At 46.9% G+C, this 26716-nt stretch overlaps 11 protein-coding genes across 11 annotated transcripts; 4 read left to right on the plus strand and 7 right to left on the minus strand.

The window, feature by feature from the left end:
- Positions 1-57: 57 nt before the first annotated feature.
- On the minus strand, positions 58-2693 carry FOXG_21692 (uncharacterized protein; the record flags this gene model as incomplete). The annotated part of the gene is made up of 3 exons (XM_018402039.1): positions 58-376; positions 2335-2434; positions 2486-2693. 3 exons carry the CDS (start codon positions 2691-2693, stop codon positions 58-60), a joined length of 627 nt encoding a protein of 208 aa, XP_018254565.1.
- Positions 2694-3484: 791 nt separating this feature from the next.
- FOXG_14362 (uncharacterized protein) lies at positions 3485-5056 on the plus strand (the record flags this gene model as incomplete). The annotated part of the gene is made up of 3 exons (XM_018394428.1): positions 3485-4010; positions 4051-4158; positions 4194-5056. The coding sequence occupies 3 exons, from the start codon at positions 3485-3487 to the stop codon at positions 5054-5056; spliced, it is 1497 nt and encodes a 498-aa protein (XP_018254566.1).
- Positions 5057-7272: 2216 nt separating this feature from the next.
- On the minus strand, positions 7273-9008 carry FOXG_14363 (uncharacterized protein; the record flags this gene model as incomplete). Its single annotated transcript, XM_018394429.1, has 3 exons — positions 7273-7702; positions 7752-8740; positions 8817-9008. The coding sequence occupies 3 exons, from the start codon at positions 9006-9008 to the stop codon at positions 7273-7275; spliced, it is 1611 nt and encodes a 536-aa protein (XP_018254567.1).
- A 1772-nt stretch (positions 9009-10780) lies between these two features.
- Positions 10781-11934, minus strand: FOXG_14364 (uncharacterized protein; the record flags this gene model as incomplete). The annotated part of the gene is made up of 4 exons (XM_018394430.1): positions 10781-11236; positions 11314-11513; positions 11568-11703; positions 11761-11934. 4 exons carry the CDS (start codon positions 11932-11934, stop codon positions 10781-10783), a joined length of 966 nt encoding a protein of 321 aa, XP_018254568.1.
- Positions 11935-13824: 1890 nt separating this feature from the next.
- Positions 13825-14154, plus strand: FOXG_14365 (uncharacterized protein; the record flags this gene model as incomplete). The annotated part of the gene is made up of 2 exons (XM_018394431.1): positions 13825-14026; positions 14108-14154. 2 exons carry the CDS (start codon positions 13825-13827, stop codon positions 14152-14154), a joined length of 249 nt encoding a protein of 82 aa, XP_018254569.1.
- A 30-nt stretch (positions 14155-14184) lies between these two features.
- On the minus strand, positions 14185-15436 carry FOXG_21693 (uncharacterized protein; the record flags this gene model as incomplete). Its single annotated transcript, XM_018402040.1, has 2 exons — positions 14185-15178; positions 15213-15436. 2 exons carry the CDS (start codon positions 15434-15436, stop codon positions 14185-14187), a joined length of 1218 nt encoding a protein of 405 aa, XP_018254570.1.
- Positions 15437-16419: 983 nt separating this feature from the next.
- On the minus strand, positions 16420-16695 carry FOXG_21694 (uncharacterized protein; the record flags this gene model as incomplete). The annotated part of the gene is made up of 1 exon (XM_018402041.1): positions 16420-16695. One exon carries the CDS (start codon positions 16693-16695, stop codon positions 16420-16422), a length of 276 nt encoding a protein of 91 aa, XP_018254571.1.
- A 539-nt stretch (positions 16696-17234) lies between these two features.
- FOXG_14366 (uncharacterized protein) lies at positions 17235-17945 on the minus strand (the record flags this gene model as incomplete). The annotated part of the gene is made up of 2 exons (XM_018394432.1): positions 17235-17515; positions 17573-17945. 2 exons carry the CDS (start codon positions 17943-17945, stop codon positions 17235-17237), a joined length of 654 nt encoding a protein of 217 aa, XP_018254572.1.
- A 441-nt stretch (positions 17946-18386) lies between these two features.
- Positions 18387-19658, plus strand: FOXG_21695 (beta-lactamase; the record flags this gene model as incomplete). The annotated part of the gene is made up of 2 exons (XM_018402042.1): positions 18387-18623; positions 18675-19658. The coding sequence occupies 2 exons, from the start codon at positions 18387-18389 to the stop codon at positions 19656-19658; spliced, it is 1221 nt and encodes a 406-aa protein (XP_018254573.1).
- On the plus strand, positions 19642-20140 carry FOXG_14367 (uncharacterized protein; the record flags this gene model as incomplete). Its single annotated transcript, XM_018394433.1, has 2 exons — positions 19642-19654; positions 20001-20140. The coding sequence occupies 2 exons, from the start codon at positions 19642-19644 to the stop codon at positions 20138-20140; spliced, it is 153 nt and encodes a 50-aa protein (XP_018254574.1).
- A 4794-nt stretch (positions 20141-24934) lies between these two features.
- Positions 24935-26668, minus strand: FOXG_14368 (uncharacterized protein; the record flags this gene model as incomplete). Its single annotated transcript, XM_018394434.1, has 3 exons — positions 24935-26028; positions 26147-26560; positions 26647-26668. The coding sequence occupies 3 exons, from the start codon at positions 26666-26668 to the stop codon at positions 24935-24937; spliced, it is 1530 nt and encodes a 509-aa protein (XP_018254575.1).
- Positions 26669-26716: the final 48 nt, after the last annotated feature.

Consider the following 26716-nt stretch of genomic DNA (forward strand, 5'->3'; position numbering starts at 1 on the left):
TCTTCCAGCTGCAGTCTTGCTCGCGACATATTCACGAGCAACCGCCTTGATCTTTTTCTAATCCAGTTCCGCGGTCCCAGTAGCCATGCCATCTTGAGCTATCTGGGACAAAGCTTGGGCGACCCATGTTCGGTAACGCCAGTTAGGGTCGTTTTGGGCAACGGGTGTGTTTCGAATAATGTCGACCAGCCGGCCTTCGTCTTCGATCTTGGCAATGACAATACGAGCGAGGAGATTGTTGGTACTCCGCACATTGGACAGAGGTATCTCCTCATATATCCAGCTGCGAATAGGGTGATTCTTGACATGGTGGCGTATACCAGAGACTTTGGCACCTTTTTCGTTCTTTGGTCCGATAAGAAAGCCCCAATGATACCTATAGCTAAAATTTAGCTTTAGCTGGGTAAACAGTATCTGTAGTAATTACCTTTGCTCTTCGTTATTGACGACTCCACTGGGGTATAAGGCAATATACAGCCGGTTTTTATTGCCACCTATCTTGAGAGTTTGGAAGCAGATCAGGTACTTTATTAACAAGCCGGATTAGCAGGTTAACATATATAAAAAAGAATCAGTAAAGATAAAGTTTTAATTCCAAGGCAGTTGGCAAGTTTGACAGTGATAACTTAGTTGGCATCCTGCCTCTATTTATTATTAACTATAGGATATATATATAGAAATGTATGTCAGAATGGCAGGGCATAGGACGCGGGCCTCAACTTCGCTAGCGCGCGCCAATGTGATCATCCGGGGTCTCGGCCCCAATGTTATTACCGCGCGCCAAATGAGACAGATGATCAAACTCAATAGATATAAATACATTTCAAGTTCGCCTGCATTTTTCGTCCATTCTTGGTAACTCACGCAAACGTCCTAGCTGGCGATAACCCTCAATGTGGATGCTAAATCAATCAACACCCTATGTAGCATTGATGAAACACGAGAGAAAACAAGTGGAGGTTATATTGTAACAAGGGCTGGATGTAATGTGCCGAATTACATAAGTCTTGACTTTACCAACAGCTGCAGAACAGCAGGAATATATATCTAACCATTAAAAAGAAATATATATTTTCATGTTTTCCAATAACGTGTTTGATAAGCGAGCGACGCACCACCCTATACACCTTAAATCCGGTTTTTAAAAAACTCTTTAAAAATCCAAACTACGCCTAAAATAGCTATAATTTTAATAGCATATATATAACTCTTAAAATAAGCTATCTTCTCTTCTTAAAAAATCTAAGAAAATTCTATATAGCTATAAACCTTAAAATCTATTTGCACTGTAAAATACACTGTATAATTAAGCATTTCTTTATAAAGGAATTTTTTTCAAAATCTAGGAAAAGTATTTAACATAGCTATTATTATACTATTACTAAAAATACTTTTTTTTATATTTTTAGCTGTTTTATTTAAGGTGTAAATTACGATAGGGTAAGCTATTTTTAGCTATACAGTGCAGTGCGTCGCTCGCTTGACTGCGTCGCTCGCTTATCAAACACGTTAGCTAAGTTTCTGGAAAGAGTTATATGGGGGACGTGGGGGGGAGCTTAGTAACTGGTAGGGTATGAAAAGAAAGTCAAAAGAGTGGAACAGACTCTGCAACTGCTAACGGCGAACATGCTTTGAGTTTTCATTCTTTAAGTGCGCGGCAGTGATAGCTAGCTATTATTATTAACTTTGGCGAAGTAGGGCAATGCAAACTAATGCTAATCCGCGAGGCCTCGGCTATTTGCTGGACCCCGTTAATTAGGCATAGTCGTTTAGACGATTCCGACCGCGCAGGATATAATCAATTAATCAATCAACTGATAACGCCTTAGTCCCTCCCATCCTCTGCAACGCTGGGAGAACCTTGTCCACCCATGATCATTTCCTCCTCCATCTTTGCTTGGTATGCACTTCCTCAATGTGACGCTTAAGGTTATCAGGGCGGGTGAACTCTCTCTTGCATTCCGAGATAGAGCATTTGAACGCATCTAGGGTGGGCAGGAACTGCCGATGGTAGACCCTGACGTGCCAGAGCATGGGCTTCTTGTCCCCAAATATCTGTCCACATCCTGCTATACAAAGCGTCCGGGGCTTATGCATTGTGCGAATATGAATACTGCGGAACTCATTAACCAACTAACCAATACTTCGACTGTCGGTAATCGAGAGATAGGCGCTTACCTCAGCTTTTTGCTTGTCAAAAAAGTCCGAGAGCACGCGGGCCAGGAACAACAATACTCCCTATTGGGCCCCCTGGCATGCCTTATATGTTTGCTCGGACTGACTGCGTGGGTCGGCAAATGCTGTTCTAGAGTTTGAGTAGACTCTATGTCACACCTGGATAGTCCAATGGCGTTGATAACATGTCCGGGACTCTTTGCTTTGACTTCAGCGGGGACATTTTCGCAATCCTTCATAAGCATCCTCCATTCATCGTCTTCCTGACTGTTAGCATGCGAGCCACGAGAAGACTATGCCTTCAAGCAACTAGAAGGGATAGCGGTGACAGTGCCGGTGGAAGCCGTAGCGTGTACGAGAGCCGGGTTGACTGTATGGCCTAGGGAGATCGAGTTGACAGTGATAAGGTCCCCATATTGTGGCATCCCAGGTGCCTCGGTTACAATCCCTCCGGTGTTGTTCAGGAGAGTTGGGTTCAAGGCATGCGGCTTAAAAGCCGTTTCTGGTACTAGCTCCATAATTGAGGGGTGTCTGGGAACTCATCAGCTAATGTATATGTTTCAAAGCAGCAAAAAGCGATGCCTTTTCCACACTTCATAGTTGCCGTGTATACCTAGTTGTAAGCTCAGTGTTTAAGTGCAAGTGACGAACTTCAAAAGCGCAAGACGCGCCCTTTGGCCTTTTTGGTTGAAAGTAATCCGGACCAGCATTGCGGGGGCATGTGAGATAGTTATACTTCCAGGGTCAGGGTGTCACTGCGGGGGGAAGGGTATGTAAGCCACCACTCGAATGACGCAACTGTGTCCCGGCGGCGCGGCTTAGCTTCCCGAATTAGTTTTTTAGTGAGCATCTGTTGTCAAGAGTTCTCCTGAATGATTTCTGTATCTTATCAGCTTCTTGTGGTAAATACGCTCGATGTTTACTACTCGAGTGGATATGGGAGTTCATACTAACCTGGTATCCGAAGCTGGTGTTAGCAAGTCGGGGCTTTCCGGTGGGCTTCAATAGCTCCTGGCTAATCAGACGAGGAATACCGATGCGGTGGAAAAAGCCTTTTTCGGCCAAAACCGACCTTAGTTCCCCAGCCATATTACTCACGATTGTGTCATAGGTCATCACCGATGATGATGCCGGCCTAGTACGAAGTATTGAAGAATTAGACTTTATTATTCATTTGCCTTAGGAACCCTGGCAGAAAACTGCTTAACTGTCTTTACTCCAGGCGTTTGATCACCATAGCTCGGCTAATGCTACATCAAGCTACCAGGCAGGAGTTCTCCCATGATAGCATCATCACGCATCATCAAGAATGACGGTAGTCCAGACTTCGGAGTTCCAATACTATGCTGGTCTCGATCCCTTCCAGCGTAGACTTCTCTACGAGCCAATCGTTCTCGAGTATGCAATGATTCAAAGTTGCAACCTGGCCCGAGAAGAACCAGAAAGCCACGCGACGGTCGACTTTGACAACCTGCAATCCGACTTCGAAGCCTTTCGTGTGCTCGTAAATAATCTCGCCCAGGTCTGTGACAATGAACGAGGCGGAAATTCGGTCACCGCCATGACAATTCTCGAAGGGACGAATGGGCCCGAATTCGTGTTTGCAGCGAACAGGAAGGACGAAGAGGAGACTAGGGCAACCGCGAGATTCGTAACGAACTTACTACAGTTGGCCGGGCAGAACCCCCAAAATCTTAGCTCCGATGCCCCCGAGAAGAGAGTACTCAGGATGATATTAGCTTTCAACATGCCCCGAATTACCGAATACAAAGACAAACTTGATAAGGCTTTAGGCCTTTGTCTGGAAGATCACGAACGGCGACAGTCCGAAGACGGTATGACACACTACATGACACTGACTCCAACGATGCACAGAGGCCTTGAAGAGTGAGCTTCAAAAGCTCAGAGAGAAATGCAACTTCTCGGTCAACAACGTACGCGAGCAGGAGGAAATCAAGTGCAAGTCTCCCTCCTTCTGTCGACGTACTTTATACATACCGAGACTAACTTTACCCCAGCACTGAGAGATTGTGAAAGGCTGATCAACCTGATCCATAATGCCCAGCTGGCGATGACAGGGATCAAGAAAGCCGTCAGAACGAAAGCCAGGGGCAGCGAGTTCCTCAGGTCTGGGCCGTGGTGCGAGCTAAAACATTATCTCGGCCGTTGGCATTCCTACCGTCAAGCTGCGAACTTTATTGTTTGTGCAGCAGCAGCCTGGCCGCTACTATTTCAGGACTTCAAGATCACCTCACTACCGTCTAGTACTCGCATATCCAAGCCCATTGCACAGTCAGACCTGACAGCTGTTGCCATTGTTCAACACATGGAGGCTTTCGAGAAAGTAAAAATGCCAGAGCTTATGCAGGATGCAGAGGATCTCCGCAGGATGGGTCTGGATAAGGCTATCCAAATTCAACTCTTGAAGAGAACTTTCAGGCCAATCGTACACGCAGAAGTCCTCATTCATCACTACCTCACCAAGAACGGAATCACAAGGCCAAATAGATTTTGGCGGCAATGGCAATACATCGGCGCCAGCAAGCCAACTTGTCGCTTATGTCACTATTACTTCAGCTCGCACTCACAGAGTCAGATACAAGTTCGGCCGTCGCATCTGAATCTGTACCCAAATTGGCGTTTACCGGAAATCTCTGACGAGGACGATGCGGAAGCTCGAGAAGCTCACAGGAAGCTCTTGAAGTGCATCGCTGAAAAAGTGCGCAATGACGCGAAGCGGACTTTGCAGCAGAGGACCACTAAAAGCAAGCAACATGACTCAAATACCTACTCTGGTACACCGAGATACCTTGTGAAGAGATCAGAGTCAACAAATTCTGATGGTCCCGCCTATTGCGAGGTTGATCGCTGCAGTCGGTGAGGGGGTCAGCCTGTGGTCGCCTTGAGATGGAGTCTCTTGTACTGCTCAGTCATTAAATACACAATAAACTCAGCGGCTACGCAGAAATCTTCCTTTGTCATCATAATTTCTTGGCATACACGTATTAAGGATGTGGCCCTATCTTCACCCAAATCCTTAACAAGTGCAATGTTTATCGTTTTTGTTGGCATGATTCTTAGTCTCGACTCGGTCGTACTTGTTAATACCATTCCTTGTTAGCTCCATCACGATCGTCATCTTTATCTTCATACTTATCTCTATTACTACAGTCGCTAGGCTTATCCTTATCTTCCTTATGTCCTTTATCCACGTTCCAGTTAGAGTTCACAGCCTCGCGTTGTAGAAGAGCAACCAGATATCGTATATGACACATCATGATGGTTTCATCGCGTCCGAGTCGTAAGCTGTATATATCTTGCTGCTGATGTGTTTCAAAATGTTGAACTCTAAACACATAACAAATGAACCTTTTCCATACATCAACATATCTTTTCAGGCAGTTCTCAACTTTGAATTTGTGGGGTCAAAAGTCATCTTTCTAGTAGGTATTCAACCAGCATCGAGATCAGTATGAAGTCTTGGCCAAGTTGAACGTGGCTCGATCAACCATGAGGCCGACACCACGCAGTATAACTCGAAGCCGGGCTTCTACGGCAGCTGGACTCCGGGGTACTGTATCGTACCATTGGCCCAACAAATAGTCTTCGTTCCATGTTGGTTTGGGCTTTTTTACCGTGGCCGCAATGATGCCAAGCGGTCGGCCATGAATTAAGCGAGGCCATCCTGTATGCTGCAGCCATGGGGAGAAATATGTGGTAAGAATATGGAGATTCTGATTGGTGCAGAAGTGGAAATGCGGCGCATTTCTTGTCTACATGCTTGATTAGGGTTATATCTGACTCGTTGGACTGGCTGGTTGGTTCTTGCCTGGCTAATGGAATCACCCTTATATTATACTTTTCTACATTCCCTGCTAAACATTCTCTGCTAAATATACTATATAATACACTTATAATATGATCTAAACCTGACTGGATTTAAATATATTGAATCCCTCTGAACTGGAAACTTAACTTTGTTGGTTAATCTGCTTTTAATATATTATGGCTTGGATTGGTAACCCTTACTGCAAATCGGTATTCCCATGCTATCCCCTACCCCAAATGGCTACTTGTCTCTCCTCAATGTACCGAAATGCACGGTCCATGCAGCCTGGCCAATCACATAACACAATCTCAATCTCGACAACCACATCAAAAAAAAAATCACCAAACTTCAAACTTATCGCAACAGTGTAATTTGGATTTATATTAATTCATACTTTGGAAAAATACATACCTGGATGTTGCCTTTTAATACATACTATTTTGGGCTATTTTACTTGGCGGGTTTCTTTACATGTTGCCCCCTATGGTTCAATAGCGCCATTTCATTTTGTATGTATTTTTCAATCATGTAGTCCCCTACATGAATGCTGAATGGTTGATAGGCGACAGGGGGTCAGCGCACGGACGAAAAATGTGTAATTTAGTAATTACAAGCAGTCCTTGGTACAGTAGACAATCTGGATTCCTATATCAACGCTTTACCTCTTGAAATCGACTGTACTCCTCTTGACTGGTGGTCTCGTCTTGAGCAACGGGCACAGTATCCACGACTCAGTCGGATGGCTATCGATATCCTTTCCATCCCATCTGAATCAGCTGAGCCAGAGAGAGCATTCTCAGGTGCTCGACGTACTGCTTCGTGGGACCGGCTTCGAATCACTTGGAAGAATCTTGAGAAGGTGGAGTGTATCGGCAACAGGCTACGAGAAGGACTAATTGTCCCCTCCGGAGAGGGTAGATTGGGTCTAGTATGCAATCCGCTGGCTGGAGATTATGGGGCACCTATGGATGTAGGTCTACAAGACGACTAGAATGCTATAGACGAAGATATAGAGCCATGGCACCTTAATTCTACCCGTTTGGTCGTTGCACGTGACCTTATGGTTGCACAACTGTTGTAAAGTTGTACGACACTACCTTTCCTCTACTAAAGTTGTACAACACTACCCCATAACATACAACTATTGTACAACAATACGCATCTATGCTTTGGTGTTCCGAATTGCAATATAACTATCATTTAATGTATAAATGCACGAAGTTTACTTTGTATTTAGGTGTACCAAGCTGTTGCTACCTCGCCTATAACTAGTCAACCCTCTTGAATAGGACGTTTCCCTCAACCACATCATCAAATCGACTGACCCAGTCCACCTGAAGTCCAACCGCCTTTCCATTATTTCCGATCTTGAACTCCCCAGCTACGAACTCGACCATATACCCTGGATTCTCCAAAAAAGGCAGGTAGATAATCCAATAGTCACCGGAGACGTGATGCAGCCTCATCTGGTACTTCCATGTCATCTCCTGGCGGTCTGCGACAAGAATCTTCTCATCTGATCTATCAGGGTGAGGTTCTTCCCGTAACGTAATTTGTCCATACCCTGGGTCGTAGTATATGCCCTGCAACTCCGTGATGTTCACAGTAGGGGGCAACGGCGGATTGGGGCGCTCAGGGTAGAGAATATCAACGGACTCATCTGCGGTAGGGCCTAACTCCTTCATGGTCTTTTGATATCTATCTTAGTCAGTGAATATTTCGTAGGACAATAGAAGATGTGACGAACTTAGACTTGACATCAAAGCGCTCGTTCTCTGGGATTTCAAGTCGGTCCTGAATCAATTTCCATGCCAGGATTTCCTCCACGGCATTTGAAGTAATGGCCGTGTTCGCGAACGCAACCACGCCATAACTGATATCGGGCAACCAATAGACCTGGGCTCCAAAGGCATGCACCCCTCCGCCGTGAGTGTATATAACATGCCCCTTAAATAGGGTGCGATACCAGCCTAGTCCATATGTGACGATGTCGCTGGAACCATCCGGCTGCGTGGATATAAGCATTCTCGGAGACTTTATATCCTTGTGCACCTCTTTGGGGAATGGAAGTGCCTCGTCAAGCAGGCATTGTACCCACTTAGCGTAGTCGAGGACATTGGAGAAAACTGCCCCGGCGCCGCTGAGCTGGGTAACGTTCATAAAAGGAACCTCACCGTATCTTCCTTCCTTCTTGTCCCAGTAGTAACCCGAAGCGAGTTGATTAGGGGCATGGTTTGCGTCCTGCAAGTCGAAAAAGGTCGAGTTCATGCCCAACGGAGCCCAGATCAGCTCTTTCATCACGTCTCCAAGCCATTTTCCTGTGACGGTCTCAATAACATGTGAGAGTGTGGTGTACATCAGATTCGTATAAGAGTACTTGAGCCGTGGTTCGGTGGTTAAGGGTAGATTCCTCAAGTTGCGGACAACATCTTTAGGCTTAGCTTCCTTTCCTTTCACTACCCCCGCGTAGGCTTTATCGTGATGTGCCATCCCTGTGCGATGGCTTATAGCATCGTCTAGTGTGATATGCTCTGTCGCCCACGAGTCCTGAAGAACGAAATCGTCATGAATGATAGAGGATATTGTCGTTGACCAACCGTTAGCGAGAGCCGGGTACTTTCCGGAGTCGATCAGGTGAGCTAGGGTAGCGGCAGTGTGTGCCTTTGTAGTTGAAGCGCCGTACCAGAGTGTTTCCGGCGTGGCTGGCTTATCAGGCAATGCCGAAAAGCCGTATCCCTATATCCGCATCAGTATTATTCACAGTCACGCATTCAAGCCGATGTTGCAGAGCGCAGAGGGATCAAGTTCATACGTCAGCAAAGACCTGGTCGCCGTCAATCACAGCAATGGATAAACCCGGGACTTTCCAATTATCCAATGTCTCTGCCGCAAAATCGCCGAACTCCTCGGTGAGCGGATTGCGGTCGTTCACTTGGGCAGTTGCACCCAACAAAGCGAAGGAACCTATAGTGAGGCTGGCGATGAGAATCCAAAGTTGCAGCATGATGTATATTTATACACCACTAATGTCACTTATATGTTGATCAGACAAGTCGATTATCAGGCGGTAATAGTGAAGGACAACCGTGTTTGAGTCCATGCCAGCATAATGGCATGCGCCGTCTACTTATAGGAAAAATAGAACTGAATATGATAGGCATCAAATGGGCACCATTTGTGCGCAACCGTAATAAAGCTTTGTGTTCATGATTCGCAAGTATCGTGGCTTAGGGAGCCAGGATTATGGCATGTCAAACTAGAACGACATCGGTGATGTACCCATATGTGACTAACGAATTTCGGTATTAATTCACGAGTTTTTTCAATAGTTAGAGAAGAGATCTGGGGCAACCGCAAGGGCCACGTATCTTTTTCGGCTTCACCAGCTCCCTATAGAAGGGCCGAAGAACCTCACTATGACAATTCGCTTCACCGAGTGTGCTATTGGCGTGTTTTAGGGGCCGCGCGTTCACACGGCCGCAATTCAAACTAAGCCTTGAAGGATGCCAAATTGGTACCCCGAGACTGTGGAAATGGACCGATGGCAGCTTGTTTCAAGCATGTCTGGAAGGATGAGTCAACTCAACTTATCCCCAAAGAACCAAGAAGCTCAGGAGAGCCTCATGGAGAATTCCGAGTTGAGAAGATATCCACAATAGAGCCGCCTATTATGCCTGAACCTTGCTTTGATTTTGGCCGCGAGCCACTGGTTTACAACAAGAGCCGTGCTTAAGAGAACTCAAGACTTTATTTCTTACACTATTGCAATAGGGATGGGAAACGGTCCAGTGAATGCGGCCGTAACTATAAGACTCCATGCACTTATCAGCTTGACGCAGAGGTCGGTTGCCGGTTGACTGGGCGGCTAAGAATGTCTATGAAGCAAGCGTCAAGGTAGTACACGAGAAGGGCACAGGCCGACTCGAAAGATAAGCATAATTAAACACCGCTTCAACATGGCGGCCGCTCCCCCTCGCGAAGCTATCAGGAGGCTGCTCCCAGGGAAGGGCGCTAGACCCACAGACAGGAATGCCCCCCTCGCGCAAGCACGTAATACAGCCAGCTATGGTTAGGCTCGCCATTCAAATCAGGTATAATTCGCCTATTACGACGAACCTCCAGGGTGGCCCTTGTTTCCCGTTTCACCCTTGTCACCAGAAGTTCTAAAGCCGGGGTAGATATCCCTGAGACTCATCATGCAAGGTTATTCTTAAATTTCTAAATTAGTGCATCAGATTTGCCTGGGAATCGCGATGTGGTAAACTTACATGCGATGGCTATGCAGCAGAACAAACATCAAGCGCCAGAGACTATCTGTAAACGGATTCATACTTACAGTCATCGATATACGGGAAATAGGGACGTCATTTTAGCGGGAATTGAATGAGGAAGCTTAGGTGCTTGCCCCTAAATTCAGACTGCTAGAGTGGAGCCTTCTCTCTTATTTCAGCTTTAACAAGCGCATCGTGAAGCGCGCTGTGAGAAAAACGAAGAAGCCTTCGAGACTCCCGATCTTTGGACCCTAAGTAAGGCTAGTTGCTGAAGAGTGAGTACAACCTAATTGACATCCTATTCTCCCTACGTCTTACAATGATGGCGTGTTGTTCACGGCTCTGCCAAGCTACCATCACCACATAACCTGTAACTGTAGCCCCGGGCTTTGTAGCTGGCGCTTAATTCGAAAGACACTTCTACTGTGTACCTGCAGCGAGATGTCTAACAGTTAATTAATCTAACAAGCACGCGGACGTGTCCTAACATCTAGCGACTAGTTTGCTATCCGATATGCTCCATACGGATATACTCACTTTTTTTACGAGTACTGTTAGTAGTCCTTGATTGTTGGCGTTCCTTCTTTTTCTGCCTTCGTACAGCTGTTCTTTCCGCTCGGCCGAGAGAGGGAAATTCGCTATCCTTCCCACGTAGAACGAGGCCAGGATGCATGGCATTGAGCATTATCAGCGCCAAGCTCATCGGAAATGCATCGAGGGCGAAAGGATAGATTTCCTTCGTTAGTAAGGGGTTGTCTGCATTGAGGCCCGGTCCGAATTCAATCAAGCGATAAATGGTTCGAACCTGTAATACTCTGAAGTTAGCCGTGACTTGTCGTGCCATGAGTTCGTTCAAAATCTCTGAGTCTTCAAACCTACCACGATGAGAAGTAATACCGCCAACATCACCAATGTTAAACCCTTCATTCGGCCATTGTTGCAGCGAGGCACCTGATGTATTCTGCGATAGAACCACGCAGTCATGGTTCCAAAGATAATTACAAAGGTCATTTGTATCGCCACCCCAGCTGTATATACCTTTGTACCGATTCTGGCAATGTTCGGTTCGTCTTTATTTGACAGCATGCCACCCCCGCCTGCTTGGACGAGAAAGCAGACGACATCGATCCAAACGAAGATGACGGTCAGCTTGGTCGCCTTGATATTCCATATTTGCTTGTCGGCAAGCCCGAAATGTACCATTCGCGCGACTGTCATATACACAAAGGCATTCACCCCTAATTCAACGGTTAGCAGCGGAATCTTAGATACCATTTGTTAACGTGACGAACAGAGTGGTGCCAAAATGAAGAGAAGTTGCCCCCAAAAGGCAAACTGTTCCTCTTGTTGGTCACGGGAGCCGAGTGTTCGGGCAATGAATGCACCTGTCTCCCATGCCCCTCCCATAATGACCACCCAGCAGAATTTCTTTTCTTTTGATCAGCAATGTCTCCTTTCTGGATTTACTGGGGATAGATGTCAGACCTTTCTAAACGCGATTGCTTCGATCAAGTGGGCAATGGTGCTCAATCCGAAGACTGTGGCAAAGGCAAGATTGCCAGTGAAGCTTGGGTAGAAATGATAGTTGGAGTTGCAGGTATTAGGGTCGAATGGCACGTAGCCGTGCATCCCTGGTACTGCTGTAGTGCAACTGGCCATGACGGTTGAGGAGGTCGAGGTGAGATATGACCCATGGGAAATCGTTGTTGTGGCCATCGTAACGGTAAGGAAGGTTAAGGGACTGAATTTAGAGGTACTGAGACTGACTGCGAGCTTGGTTTCTTGCTGTTCTTATGCCGAGAGCGTTCTACGATTCCCGTGTAATCCCGAGATCCTGGCGGAAACCAGCTCTAGTGGGGAAACGCTAATTGTGAGCTAACGGGACTTTTGATACAATCCAGTGGCTTTGCAGTTGGCGCAACTTAACGCGTGGCCACTACCATACTAATCATCAGGAAAAAGCACAGAACTCCCCACTTAACAGGCCCTTGAAATGCGAGCCCGTCAATAGTAGTTGTTTCTTTTAATTCTAAATATGATACCCCTGCTTTCTCGGAGAAACCGTGCTTATTTGGTGGAACCCCCCCCTTCTCCACTGTGGTATGCTTCTTGGCCACGTGCGGGCCGCAGCTGAGTAACGACGACAAATAGGATAAGATGACATGGTTTGCGGAACGTTGTACATAGAGGGGCCTGGCGTCTCAGGTTTTGACTCCCTTGCATAGGTAAGGCAGATTAGAAGATGCCTCTGATGCAAACAGCACTGAGCACATAGCAGACGTTGCTGCTCTAGCTCGACCGCCTGTCTCAACCACGTCTCGAAAAGAGTCAATCTGCGTTCTCTTGGCGGGAAAGCTTGGTTAGACCCACCGGGCACGCCAAGCGCACTAACCGGATATCACTGGGGTTGAAAGAGCGTGCATGTAAGCTGCAGCGCTCATATGTAAATTAAGTGCGAGGCTGACTGTTAGGGTTAGGATAGGGTTAGTATTAATTATCTAACCTTCTCTGCCCCGCTGTTTCTCTCTAACTAAGATCTAGCTTACAAGATAGGAATATCTAAAAGAAAGACTTAGCTACTATCTCGTAAAAGAGACGCATTAAGTAAGATAAATAGCTAGAAATAGCTAGCTTATAAGACCTTAAATGCCTTATAGTCCTGCAAAAAAGTGGTTTTAATAAAGGCGATGACTACTAAGCTTTTTAAGCCTAGATAGCTAGTTTTTCCTAGTAAGTAATATAACCTGGGGGAAAACCAGTAGAAAACCATAGTAATAAATAGATTAGACCCCTATTGACATCAGACCATGTTATGGGTCAAGGGTGCTGGCAGGACGATCCGGGTATTAGAAGCTTGTCTGTGGATGAACAGAAACTATCGTGTACCACGAGGGCATTAGACTTGGTGATAGAACGCTGCGAGAGCACAGTCCGTGACACCAGTCGTACCCTCTTGTGCTGGCTCTCGATTCCGAAGGTTCATGTCTATCGTGAAGCTGCATTCTGTCTTGTGGTGAAGAAGAGCAGCGAAACTGGATATAGGGTACTTAAGAAACGCCAGGCTTAGAACTTCTGGTGATAAGGGTAAAACGGAAAACAAGGACCACGCTGACACTTAGTTCACACGATTGTAGGCGCAAGAAGGTCTAGGCTCTAAGAAAGAGCTAGGATGCGCCCACCCTAGTGGTTTGTCGTAATACATGACATTATACCTGATTTGAATGGCGAGTCTAAGCCCTTTATGAATGGCGAGTCTAAACCCTTTTTGAGTGGCGAGTCTAAGCCCTTTATGAATGGCGAGTCTAAACCCTTTTTGAGTGGCGAGTCTAAGCCCTTTATGAATGGCGAGTCTAAACCCTTTTTGAATGGTGAGTCTTAACAGCATCCTTTTAGAAGTGTCTCTCCGTCTTATCTTGTTTTATCCACAAGTCTCGTACTCGGTATCGAACAAAGCTATAAAAAGACGAAGCCCCTTCTCTCTGTAGCATCCAATTACAACCCCTGATAACCTCTCTTCTTTTCCGCAAACATCTTGCAATTACATCAATAATGGGCTTTCCTGCACAACTCTACCTGGCTTGGTGTCGGAGATTTCAGCGTTGCGCCGCTACCTGCACGGAAGCCGTCATTGAAGGAGTCGGATCCAAGACAACCGACCTTGGATGCCGCTGTTCAGACCTTGGCAGCGTCGCTGCTAAGATGACTCCCTGCATTGCTCTTAAGGGCAACTGCGACTTCGATGACGTTCCCAGTAAGTTTCTTCTTGGCAGAACCTACTAGAATACAGAACTAACCTCTTCGCCTCGTTTAGACGATACTGATCTAACTGCAGGTTTGCCACGGACTCGATTAGGGTCTGTAAAAGGTGGTGTACATTAGATTCGTATGAGAACTTGAGCGGTCATAATACTATATCAATCCTCTGACAGCGTCATTATAGCTATCATTATCTACTATCGTAATATCCTCTAATTTTGCAAAAGGAAAATCCTCATCTTTCCTCTCTGCCCAGCTTGAGAGAATACAAAACTCATCAAGCTCTAGGCTCCTCCAAACAACCTCAATCAGCCAGCGCCAAGCTGTCAGGTCTCCATCAAGCTGGATCGACTCTAAAACCACTGTCCGGAGCGTTCGGTGATGACATAGAAGTAAGATTGTGATATCTTCCTTGGTGGTATCGACCAAGTGAAACGTTACACTTTCTAGTTTGGGGATATAGAGGTCCTTGGCAATCTCGGAGAATCGACCTGCCTCATCCCTATACTCAAAGCTAAGCTCGAGATCAGAGAGCTCGGGCAGAAGGTGCACAAACTGAAGAAGACCAGTGCCCCATTTTCTGCCTGAAATCGTGTCTTCTGGAGGAGACTCCGGATCGAGTGAGATTTGAAGTTGGCGCAGACTGGTAGGGAAAGATTTCGATAGGATGATAGACGATGACGGGCCCATAAGCATGAAAGGGCTAATCCGATTGGCATTCTCAAGCATCATACTAGGTTTGATATCCAGGTGCTGGACCGAAATTCTGCTGACTGCTATGGCCGCCAGAACAACCTGGACGATGTGATGTACTTGTCGGATGCTTGCTTTCGACTTGAATGTAAGTCCCCTCTGCGGCAGGATACCAATACGTTGTCTTAGCCGTCTCAGTCCACAGGCGTGTATGCTTGTACTGATATTGATCTTTCTGCAACTTTTGAGGTGTGTCATAGCTCCTGCCAAGCATTTTACATCGTAGCCTGCACGCATCATATCATCTTGATCATGTAGATGTCTGTTGTACTCTTGCGTGTTAATCTGCTCAAGTCGGCTCCTTGCCGCTTTGTCGTCATCGCCGATGCCAGAGTCCATCGCTTGGTTATCTTGGTCGTTATCGACGTCTTGTTCATCCTCGTCACCAACCCCCCTCCCCGTTATTAATCGGCCACCTTCTGACCCACTCTTCAAAGTCTTCTATGCCAAGGTGGAGGATAGCATCTATGTCGTTCTTCTTCTTTAGATGCTTCATCATGCTTTCATACTCGCTATGTGGTCGCTCGATCGCCTCCACCTCATCGAGTGGTAGCAGATGACTGGTGCAAATATCAAGCTCCTCAACAGACTGCCCGAGCGACTCACTTCTTGCAATACTTTCGAGACAATGCAGACTTCTCCGCTCGAGCATGACTACACGCGTCCGAAAGAAGAAGTCAGTGACGAGGTGAGCTGTTTTTTCATTGAGTTCCTTGCATGTTTGCCGAAGGGAAAGCCAATCCCGCGGATGGGCTTTGTTAAGAGTAAAAAGAGAGACTTCATTGGGAAGAAAAGGCAGACTGGCCATTGCTTGGTGCGGACTTGAGTGATAGAGGGTATGTGTAGCTAAGGAGGGAGGTTATAAGTAAAGGTGAATTGATGCAGCTTTTGGGGAAGTTTTTAAGAGCCCCGCTATTAGATTGTGTATTACGACCCCAGCGGTTACATTACGCGTACCCCACTTCTTCCAGCCAACCAACTTTTGGCTCACTGCATGCCTCGTGACCCTTACCAGGCTCACTCACCAGGCCGCGAGCTTTCCCTATAGTTCGCTCCAGGCAGCGTGAGCTTTCCCTACAAGCTCACTTGACCCAGCGTGAGCCTCTCACTTGGGCTCACCCTCACCACATTGGATCCATCACGTATATATACAACACATTAATTACCTGAGATAGAATTTAGGTTACCAGCTATGAATAAAACTTCTTTACCTGAATTGTTACGACCCCTGCGGTTACGTCACGTGTACCCCACATCTTTCAACCTTTCACAAAGAACCCTGTAATCATCTTTAGCGGAGGGCTGTGCTCGACGAAAGGAATACGAAGTGCTCATCGCTGCTTGGCAAACCCCCTGCTCAGCGCTGCCTCAAAGGCCCCGGATCTAAGTTTACCCAAGAAGGCGGAGTCCGCCCCAAGCACCTGATCGTCCGTAATGTAATGGCCAAACGACTTGGCCAGGTCACAGTTGGTCGACCGAGGAAACTCGGCATGGCAGATGTTAGTCCGTGTATAGCCGCATTCAGAACCACACTACAAGGTGACTGCATTCATTCTAAGTAAAAGTCGTCCCTTATATACCATCAGACGATTGTTAATACCCTATCCCATGTCTTGTGCGACAGCGCTTTATGTACTAAGCGTAGTCGATTTCTTTAGGCGCTTGATCGAGGTATAGCTTGACTGCTGGGTTTCTGAAGTCGTTGAGATGCTTCACTAGAAAATCAAGAACTTCCAGGTGCAGGAGGATAGGAGCAGCCTCAGGGGCTAAAAGAGGATATTTCTGATCCCAGAAGAAAGCATCAAACCTTTTCTCAGCCTTCCGGTCATTTTGGTCCGAATAATGCTTCAGTGTTGCGGCAGGGTCAGCCCGTAAAGGCGGCTTATTGTTGTCCCGTCGGTCGAAGATCATCGTCGATATCGCGTTCAACCAAGCCACAACATGGTTCATGACCTGAAACAACACCTTCCGTAACCCGTCATTAACCGCAGTAAGAAAGCTAGGTCGTCGTTTTATGGTATGGTTTATGAGAGCCGCTGCCGATGACGACGATGGTGCTGATGGCGATGATAAAATTGGAAAAAGATTTTTTTCTGAATTGGCATATAAAAGTTATGCTGCTGCTTTTGCCAAGTATCCTACAAATATCATTTAGTTTAGTTTATTGCAAGTAATAGTAATCAAGCAGTTATCTTCTATAATTAGTTAATGGCACTAAGAATACTAAATTGTTCGTTTATTAACGTTTATTCTCTGTAGAACATATCGATATAAGGAACCGCATAAGTCTTCTCTTCCTAAATACTGTGTACCACCATTTACCATGACTGAGAGGCATCCATGCCACAGCTGGACTATTTATCATACGCCCCATATAGCCAAATTCTAAGTAATCCATAACGCCCCATATTACTGGGAAATGCCAAAATACTGTTCAACGCCGTCCCCCCTTACCGTTCCATAACCAAGAAAGCGGTACCTCCAACAAAACCCGTGGCAATAAGAAGTGTCAAGATGCCAGCGCCCGCTTTTTCTGCTATTGTGATGGTCTTATATTTGAGCTTTCCGTCCTCCTGGCCCGAGTTGGTATCCCTGCCACCATGATTGCCCTTGAAAATTCCTCCAGTCTTGGATGTAACGGGCGCCTTGGCCTTATCCACCAGAGTATACATGAGGATAGATGCGGCGTTTATCTGCAGGCCAAAATCAACGATGTAGTCAAATGAATCGGCTAACCAGGAAAAGCCGCACGCCGTGCCAGCGGACCCTTCCTACCCTCTCGTGGGACATCCATCAAAGACCTTGGCAGCGGCTTGGACGCTCGATTTGAGGTGTGTTGTGATATTCGTGTTGGTGTACGGGGCGACCTGAGAAGTAGCGGCCATCCAGTGGGCGAGGTATCTTTTGAAGCTCCGTTGCTCCTGGTTGCACTGCTTATGCGCCTCGCAGAACTGCTCGTTGATGATGTAGTTCTTGACAACCTTATTCCAGACGTCGCTCGTCATACCACCTACGCGCTTTTTCCATGTGTCGCTCTCTGTAAGATTGTACAACGCGGCGGCGCCGTGGAGGAAGATACCAGTATTGCATAACCACTGCGTCTTAATGATGTTACTGCAATCTTGGCCATCTCCGATAGTGACGCCTTCGTAGATTCCCATATCGTCCGTTACCAGCCCAATTTTGCTCTGCCAGTTATACACCTTCTCGGTCCAAGCCGCATAGGCGTCATGGCCCGTATATGGAAGATCTTCCACCGCAAACCACCGTTACAGTGTTGTGAATCCCAGCGGCTGACATACTCGTTGAAGACGGCTTGGGTCGGATTATAAACGTCATGTCTCACAACCTGTTGCTCTTCCTCTATTCCGAATACTAGATCAAGAGAGAAAAGGTCTCTGCTTCCTTCTCTAAAGCACCACTTAGCGTAATCTAGTTTCTTGTTCACGAAGAAGCAGACTCTGGCTGGGTTTTCGTCCTGAGGCCACGGTGTCCAAAGCTTTGGTCACATGGTAGCCTTAAATTCGGCAGTTACCCCGCCTTTTGCTGACTGAGCCACACGATAGCCTAATAACAAAACGGGATAAATAAACAGCATCATTATGGCGGGCCTATTTTCACAGCTACATCGTAGGCTAAGCCGGACACAGCTTACCGGTAATCAGCCTAATTACACGGCATACTTTGCAACGCCGGGTTTGATCCCAAGTATGGGTGGTGCGAAGATGAGCAACCCTTTTAAGCCAAAGCTAGTAGACTTCATTGTCGAGACTAGGGACGAGTGGAAGCTTGCTGGTCTATCTATCGCGGTCGTCGATGGGGACGATACATTCACCAAGGTAAACCTACCCATCCGATGTTGAGCCTTCAGCTAAGCTCACATCACATAGAGCTTTGGATACGCGACTCTACCTGATACCCCTGCGACGCCGGAAACTCTCTGGTACGGAGGGTCCACCACCAAGGCATTTACAACCGCAGCTCTCGCCCACTTGATTGATAGCGGAGCGTATCCTGCTCTTTCCAAGGGTTGGCGAACTCCAATCATATCAATCATTCGAGACGATTTCGTCACAAGCGATGAATGGGCGACAAACAACCTTACATTGGAAGATGTCGCAAGTCATTGCAGTGGTTTAAGCAACAACGACCTCAGTATCAGACTTGAAGAAAATGGGAGACCATGGACAGTCAAAGATATTGTCCGAAACATCCGACACTTCCCTCTCAGGGCAGAGCCTCGTACCGAGTTTGATTACAACAACGAAGGGTACGCCGTACTCTCCTATGTCATTGAGAAGGTTACTGGTAAAAGGCTGAGAGATGTGTTCAAGGAACTTATTTGGGAGCCTCTCGGAATGAACTCGACTTTCTTGGATTTGCAGCAGGCCAAAGATGCTCCAGAGCACCTATCCAGGGGCTATTACTGGGACGAGCATAATAAGCGCCACGAAGCAGTCCCTTTCTTACCCACAGAGATCGTTAGCGGTGCGGGCGCAATTATCTCCAACGTCGTTGACTATACTAAATGGATTAAATGTCTCCTGCGAAAGGCATCGCCATTGTCAGAACAAGTTCACCAAGACATCCGGAGGCCACGGTTTATCCATAACCCAGACCCTGCGAACGGACTGGACGTTTCCCTCTATGGACTGGCCTGGTGGCGTACATCGATTCAAGGCAATGTTATTTACTGGCATTCTGGATCGACTAACTCACATGTTGCTCTAGTCTATTGGCTTCCTGACTTAGATTACGGGGTCGTGATCCTCGCCAATTGTCCTAGCCCAGCTACAGAAATTATTATGAGACGGGTTATCTATGACAAACTCGGAACACCAGAGGAGAAACGTCATGATGTTGCAGAAGAGTAAGTCTCATCTTGATTCGAGATCTTTTAGTAAGACGCAGACTGACGAAAAGGGGTAGTTTGCGGAATGCGCAGCGCAAACAGAAGAGGGATGTCAGAAACGCCACGGAAATTCTCTTCCCAAACCGTCCTAGTGGAAATCAACCTCCCTCGCTGGATGTATCAGAGTTTTCCGGAAAATACCAAGCTCTAGGCTATGGAACCTGGGAGTTTGTCGAAGTCGTAAGCAAAGGGACTCCGATGGGGGTAGTTTTAGTTGCCCATCGGAAAGACTTGCTTTGGAAGACACGTGTGACGCTGCATCACGTATCTGGTGACTTCTGGGTTGCATTTATAACGATTCTAGAAGGAGATGGACTACCCGAAGTATTTTTGGTGGCGGAATTCAGAATTGGTGCGGATGGCAAGCCCTCGGGACTGGAACTGACTTTTACGGATAGAGAAAAGGTCAATGGGGGCAGAGTCTTGCTTCAACGAATGAAGTAATATTAAGGGATGAATGAAAATTCGGAACGTCTATGTTGTTGTCATCTTCGTCAAGAAAATTAGATATAAATCGCAAAATAAAGCTACAAGACAGAGTGTTGACAATGTAAGAAGCCCAGAGTACGCATTTGGACTCGCGCTATTGACTCGCAGACCCCCTACTGTACCAATTACCACTGGTATTGACATCCAATACCAGTTTTAGTGGCCCGTGCACCTCTTGTTTTCCATCTCCTGCTCCTGGGCGGCTAATAGGCGGATGGGTACCTGTTCTTCTAAAACTGGACGGGTCTCGTCCGAGTTACCATATCTGATATAGCTCACTCCGCTATCGGATTGGAACTATTTCGAGTGGTTTTACTTGAAGTCCATCAACCGCTAATCTTTACTCAAAGCAAATCGCTGACTTTAACTTGTATAGTCTTGATTTATCCGAGCTATACGCTCATTATAAACTCTACTAAAGTTAGGACTGAACTACAATACAACTCTCCTCCTGTTCCGTGGCAGCATACAAGGCTTCTTGTTCATCGATATCCCGCTGAGCTATCTTCCACAGCTCGCCCGTACCTCTTCTGCTTGTAAACAGTCGTCCGTTCTCGGTCTCCTTAGCTACTTGTGCTTCAATTCGATCAGCTTCTGATTTATCCTAGTCTAAGTAAGCCATCATCTCTTCTTTAGTCCATTCTCTCGGACCCGTCGAGGTTTTGCAGCACCTCCCCATTTGCTTATAATCAAGACACCAGCTGTAGCTTGCTTTTGAGTATCCCAAAGGTAAGCCCATTGTCTTTCGATACTGGCGATTACCTAGCCAGGCTCCTGGGGGTTGAGCCTTATACTAATCCTCTCTAGACTTGACGTATCTCTGATGGATGGCTCGTGGATCATCATGCCTCAGATTTGTAGTTGGGCTCGAAGCTAGATCTCTCGAATTTAACTGTGGTGATACCTGCGGTCTACACGTCGATGGCGTAGGTGATGGGTGGCGAGGTTCTGGAGTCGTTATGTATCGGTCCACCTGCTCTGTTTCGATGGTCAACTGGGATGGCAGATCTTGACAATTTGATTCATTCTCAAATTCGAAAGTTTCCAAAGTTGTGATTGGTTGCCACTGTATTTCGCCGAGCGTTCTCATCACTGGTGGCCTTGGTTCCTCAGGGGTCGTAAAGGGTATCTACCCAAAGGTTTTCGAACACACCTGCGGCTGGTCTGAAGATATAACGGGCAATGCTCTTAGTTCCGAGTATCGTAGTGGGCACTCCTTTGAGTTCCTTGCGTGACCTAGTATATGACATTTGCTGCATAAAGGAGGGTTTCGTATCGGCCTCGCCTTCTCAATGACTTCAAAGCCGCCAAGTTCTCTTCTCACACTAGATAACGGCAAAGACGAATTCGTAGTCACTGGATCGACTCGCTGGCGGGGTTCTAAGAGGGGCCTTCGATTATCTTCCCGAGTCAAGTGCCAATGCAGATGAAAATCTTCGAGTTGTAGAGTCTGGTCTTGAGCTAATAAACCCTCCAGCTTGTGAGCGCAGGGCAGCCCTTGTGATCGTGAGAAAGAACCAGTACAGGCCGACAAAGGAGTAGAGCCTTAATGAAATAGAAGCTTTCGTTGCTGCTCAACCTTTCGCAAAGCTTCATGAGACACCCAACCACGTACTGCACCATAGAGAATACTGGAGAGTTCGATAGGTGTCCTGATCTTCTGCTTGGCTTGGTTCGACTTCAACTCCGCCAGTTGATTGAGTAGTGCATGCTTGATCGATCGCCAAGCTTCGAAAAGGTCCAATGTAGATACTTTGAGGTGGCTCTTAAGCAGCCAGTATATGCCTTCCACCCTTGAAGTAACGACGTTGTCAAAGTGGGGATGTTGATTGACCCACGCCTTCACCAGCTTCTCTTTGTATTGATCAAGCCAGTTTGTCTTGATATATTTGACTCCTTCGATATAATCCGCGATGTATTTCTTCTCAAACTTAGACACACATTTGTGGAAAGTTTGTTCATTTGGTGACTTAATAATCGAATGCCAGTGGCCGTAAAACTCATTCCAAGCCTCGATTCCCGGGTTTTCCCCTTGAGTCTGGCGTGTAAATCTAGGCTGGCAGTAGCAAAGAACTGCCTTGTTAGCATGCCAGAGACATAGCAGCGGCCTTGATGATGGGAAGCAAGTATCGACAGCATTCATACATGCTAGGCAGCGATCAGTCAAGATGACAGAGGGATGCCTAATCCTGTGGTTTTCGCACAACGATCAGAATCGATCTAACGCCCATAAATAGTCTTCTTCACGCTCCCCACTTAGGAAAGCAAACGCGACACAGAACGAACGTTAACAAGAGTCGACACCGATCAAGTCCAAAAGTGGCATGCCGTATTTATTGGTTTTATAGATACAGTCTAAGATTAAGACATCCGGATATGCCTGTAGATATGCCACTGAATCGGGATGCGCAAATAGAACAGCTTTGACTCGACCGTCGGTGCCGGTTTGAAATTGACTCCAAAATCCTTCTCTAAACAGCTGATCAGCAAGGGCGTTAATGCTGCTTTGTCCTTGACACACTTCTCGTCTAGCATCTGCAATACGATTGTAGATGTCCTGTTGTGTTGCTATCGTGTCGGTGTTCTGCCGCATGTACGTTCTAATTTCTTTAGGGGCTATCCCAGCATTGGCAAGGCCAGTCAGTTGAGACAGGTGCTCCTTAGACAGTGTTCGAAGTACTGGGTGGGCGGTGGTGTCTTGGCTAGGTTCATGGTTATGTAGTGAGAATCGGCTGTCAGAACGGTGCCGCAGAGTCCAGGTACTTCTATCATTATTTTCCTTCGCCAGTACAGAGAACTCGCAGCCTGTTGTTCGAGTTGTCATCTTACGTTGGCGTTCTCTGGAAACGGTTGGATGGTTACGGCGACGATCACACATGTACGTGATCGTCCTCCTGCCAGTTTTCTCCTTAGTTGACCTTCCAGTTATGAACGCATAGCCCCTGGTCGCTGCCCAGGCGTTGATTGCCTCGAATAGCGCCTCCCGTGACTCATACTCGCCTTCAGGAGGGAGACAGTCACCAGGAAACGGTGTCGGACTTTGAGATTGGTTAACGTTCATAGCGAAGCAGTCGCCGTTAGCCCGTAATCTCGACACGATTAGCAGCGAGTGCAGTAGAACGCGACATTTGAGATGGCGCGAGAGGGAGACCGATAGCGGAGTGAGCTATACCAGATATGGTAATTGGGACGGGACCCGTCCCATTTTAGAAGGACGGGTACCCGTCCGCCTATTGACCGCCGAGATGAAAAGAATGGTGCACGGGCCAGAAAAAATGGTAAAAATTATGCTCCAAAAGTCTGTAAACACCCCACCCTGTAGTAACTCAATCTGTTCAACCGTGATAACCTCACTTATACATATTTAATTTAAATACAATCCAACAATAATAAAAGTTCTATCATTTTCAAGCCCTGATTTTTCTATTTAATATTTTGTATACCATCCCCTTGCGCGAATGCAGGCGTCAAGTCGGCGGGGGAGTGAGCCAATCAGACGGTTAATCTGCTCTGGTGTAATTGCCGCCCACGCCAACTTGATACATTTTATCAACTTTGCTCGATCAGACTCGTTGTTTTTCAAAAGATCTAATTGAGGGAACATCTTTTTAATATTCAGCTTTAATTGCTTCCAAATATGCTCAATTGGGTTTAAATTAGGACTATGAGCAGGCCAGTCAATCCAGGATATGCTGTGTTCCAACAGCCAGTTCGTCGTAGACTCTGACGTGTGTATACGAGCATTATCTTGTTGGAAATGGCGAAAACCAGTCCAAATAGGAAGTAAACCTTCCTCCAAAGCCTGTTGATAACTTAAAGAAGTATATCCTCTTCTTCGTGCAGTCTGATCGCGGATCATGACGATGATATCAGACTTGCCGCCTCTCCAGATTGCTCCCCAAACCATGATAGATAATCGCGACTTTCCATGAACTGTCACATTAACTAATTCCTTCATAAACTTCTCATGAGGCTTGCGGAATACCCAACCTCGTTTATAATTAGGTTGCGATTGAACTGACGATTCGTCGCTGAAAATGGTCTGAAGGCGCCGTAAGTTGAGTGAAAGATTCCCGAGCGGCGTATATCCGCAAACTTTAAAACGACATACCTCCAGCAATTCTTCAATATATTCCTTCCAAGCTTGACACCATAGAAACCGCTGACGAGCGGTTTCTCTAGATAGTGGAATTCTCTGCATAGCCCTCCATTTGCGACCGTAATCGTACCTGATTACTCGGCGTATTGTTGTCCGTGAGATTTCGCCACCTAGATAATTGACAAGCGATTCGTATGTAACCCTACGGTCGCGTTTAAGTGAAATTAATACGTACCGAATCTGCTGAACCGTGAGTTTTCTAGGACGCCCAGAACGACACTTTTTGTCCAAGGTTTGGTGAGTTTTCCAACGTTGAAAGATCTTGAAGATTGCGGCAGGTGAACATCCGGCCTCCTCGGCGACATCCCGGTATGACCTTCCGCTCTCCACAGCTTGAACGATAAGAGCTCTAGCAACCTCACTAAACTCATGATTTCTTTTGCGCCCAGCGCACATAATAGACAAAATCCCGTTCTTTTGCGACATGTTTTGTCGAAGTTGTGGATGTTTAAAGAAATTGGACCAGTTCACATTCATCATGGTGGATTACACGTTGGCGGGGCAGCGTTTACAGACTTTTGGAGCATAATTTTATTGGGTGCCATTACCAGTGGTAATTGGTACAGTAGGTCTAATCATATATTACCTTTCTACCCCTTATATATCTCTGAAGCTTTAGTTTTCTCTGGGGAGGGGTCCTCTGCTATGATTTGCGGCTGTGGTTCCAGACCGGCCATCGGTCTGTTTTTGCCCAAGTCCACATGCTTTTCGGCTTTGTTCTTGCTCCAATCCGCAGTAGACATCGCAAAATTGCTTGACTGCGGCTCAAATAGGGTCGTTAGTACACGACCAAGCGACGTCTGATTCACCCGGTAACGCATCTTCTCAATGTTTGGCCGTCCAGTCAAGAGCGACAAAGCCGCCACAACTGCGATGAGTGACATACACGCGAGGAGTAGGAATGCGGGTATGCCATATCGCCATCGGTACCGGATTTTGTGCACTAGTGGAACGACAGACACGTCCGCTGCGTGTTCCGGCTGTGCATTCCTTGCCCCCAGCACGCCTTTTGTTCCAACCACGGCCGACGCGACAAAGTCAGTCCAGAGCAGTTTTAGAATAGTCGAGGCGGAGTCTGCAGACCTCGACAAATCCCGCCACTTCAGCCACAGACTCATACTTGTCTTGCCAACAACGTCGTTGGGAGACAGGCTATTGGCTACCGAAGAGAAGATGGTTACAAACGCACCGATGGGGGCAATCGAAGCCGGCAGATTTCTATGCACAAATCCGGGGTCAAGCTCCCATCGTACTTGGCTTAAAGAGCCTGATCCGAGAAGATAAAGCGATTTGGCACGGACTGTTGAGATGTTTTGGAATTTGTCGTATGCAGGATCAACGATGCCCCAAATGGGTTGGAACACTTCGAGTTCAAGCGGAGAATCCTCGACGCCCCATAATGGCATGTCGTCCTCCGAAGCGTACTCTTTTTCTTTGATCTCCTTGACCACAAGGTTTTCAGACCTCGCGTCTGTGCCGTTGTAGAAGAACGTGACGCTTTTGACGGTGGCCTTCACAGCTGAAGCACAGGCATACAACGAAGACGACCATTTACTTTTGTCGTCAAAAACGTTCTCCGGACCACCATCAACTCTTTGCGGGGTGCCTCTGATGAGATTACATATGACGAAGGTGTGGTTCAGTTTGGCCGACGCATCAGGTTGAGTTCCCTGGCATAGATCTCCTAAAAGTTGTTAGCGATGCCTACTAAGCGGATACATAATTCTTGCTAATTCCAGTAAAGTGGTCTTTAGTAATATTCCATGGATTTCCGTATAGATCATCGGCGTTGCTGGTTGCACTCGTTGCAAGATGGCCGCCAAAGTCGTTCGTGAGACCAAGTGTTAGATACGTGGCGTCATTATCCAGCGTCAGCATCTTGAATTCTTTTCCAATTTTCGATTTGATGTATTCGAAAGGCTCAACATTCTTGTCTTGATCTCCGGCATTTGAGATGTTCATGAACATCATGGAGAAAGCATTAGTAGCCCACGCAGCCTGGTACGCTCTCGTGTTCAGGTCGGGCTGGTTGACCCCGTTGCGCTGATCATCCAACGGAGCAGTCGTATTGATATTGACAAAGCCGCCCCTGTCGGTAAGGCGAAGCTTAGAAACCGAGACACCAGCATCTGTTTGAGAGCCCGTTGTTATCTCAAAGTCAAATGTCGTGTTTGTGTCGACACACTCGACGTCGGGTTCCCAGAATAAGAGATCTTCTGTCCACGTAACCCCGAGAGGGTAGCCAGATGGAATAGTGTGATTCCGGAAGCCAATTCTGCCCTCCCTTGCATCAACAACTAACCCTTCAACGGCGCGCGCACCATCCAGAAGCGAAATGGTCTCAAGACGCCGGTAAATTCCGGAAAGCGACT

The sequence above is a fragment of the Fusarium oxysporum genome, chromosome 15 (genome assembly GCF_000149955.1).
Source record: "Fusarium oxysporum f. sp. lycopersici 4287 chromosome 15, whole genome shotgun sequence".
Classification (NCBI taxonomy): Eukaryota; Fungi; Ascomycota; class Sordariomycetes; order Hypocreales; family Nectriaceae; genus Fusarium; species Fusarium oxysporum.